The sequence below is a fragment of the Camelina sativa genome, unplaced genomic scaffold, assembly GCF_000633955.1.
Source record: "Camelina sativa cultivar DH55 unplaced genomic scaffold, Cs unpScaffold09542, whole genome shotgun sequence".
In the NCBI taxonomy this organism is placed as follows: domain Eukaryota; kingdom Viridiplantae; phylum Streptophyta; class Magnoliopsida; order Brassicales; family Brassicaceae; genus Camelina; species Camelina sativa.
Genome location: NW_010930601.1, coordinates 1 through 406, shown reverse-complemented (window position 1 = coordinate 406; position 406 = coordinate 1). Strand labels below are relative to the sequence as shown.

Here is a 406-nt window from a genome sequence, read left to right as displayed (position 1 = left end):
CTGGAGAAGCTGATGACTATGAGAGAGAGTCAGTAACTGCAAGTGATCCACTCCGTGTTGCTGTCTCAGTGGAATCACTCATGTTTGAGAAATTGGGTCGCTCAACTGGAGCTCAGAAGCTCAAGTACAGATCTATAATGTTCAACCTGAGGGACAGTAACAACCCAGACTTAAGAAGAAGGGTTCTCACCGGGGAGATTTCACCAGAGAAACTCATCACATTGTCAGCTGAAGAAATGGCAAGCGACAAGAGGAAACAAGAAAACAACCAGATCAAAGAGAAATACCTGTTTGATTGTGAGCGTGGTCTTGCAGCAAAAGCATCTACTGACCAGTTCAAGTGCGGGCGGTGTGGTCAGCGCAAATGCACCTACTATCAGATGCAAACAAGAAGTGCTGATGAGCC

At 46.3% G+C, this 406-nt stretch overlaps 1 protein-coding gene across 1 annotated transcript; it reads left to right on the top strand.

Annotated features, from left to right (window-relative positions):
• LOC104782297 (transcription elongation factor TFIIS) lies at positions 1–401 on the top strand (the record flags this gene model as incomplete). The annotated part of the gene is given in 1 exon segment (XM_010499408.2): positions 1–401. A coding segment is annotated over 1 exon segment (401 nt), but the record flags the coding sequence as incomplete, so codon positions are not given.
• Positions 402–406: the final 5 nt, after the last annotated feature.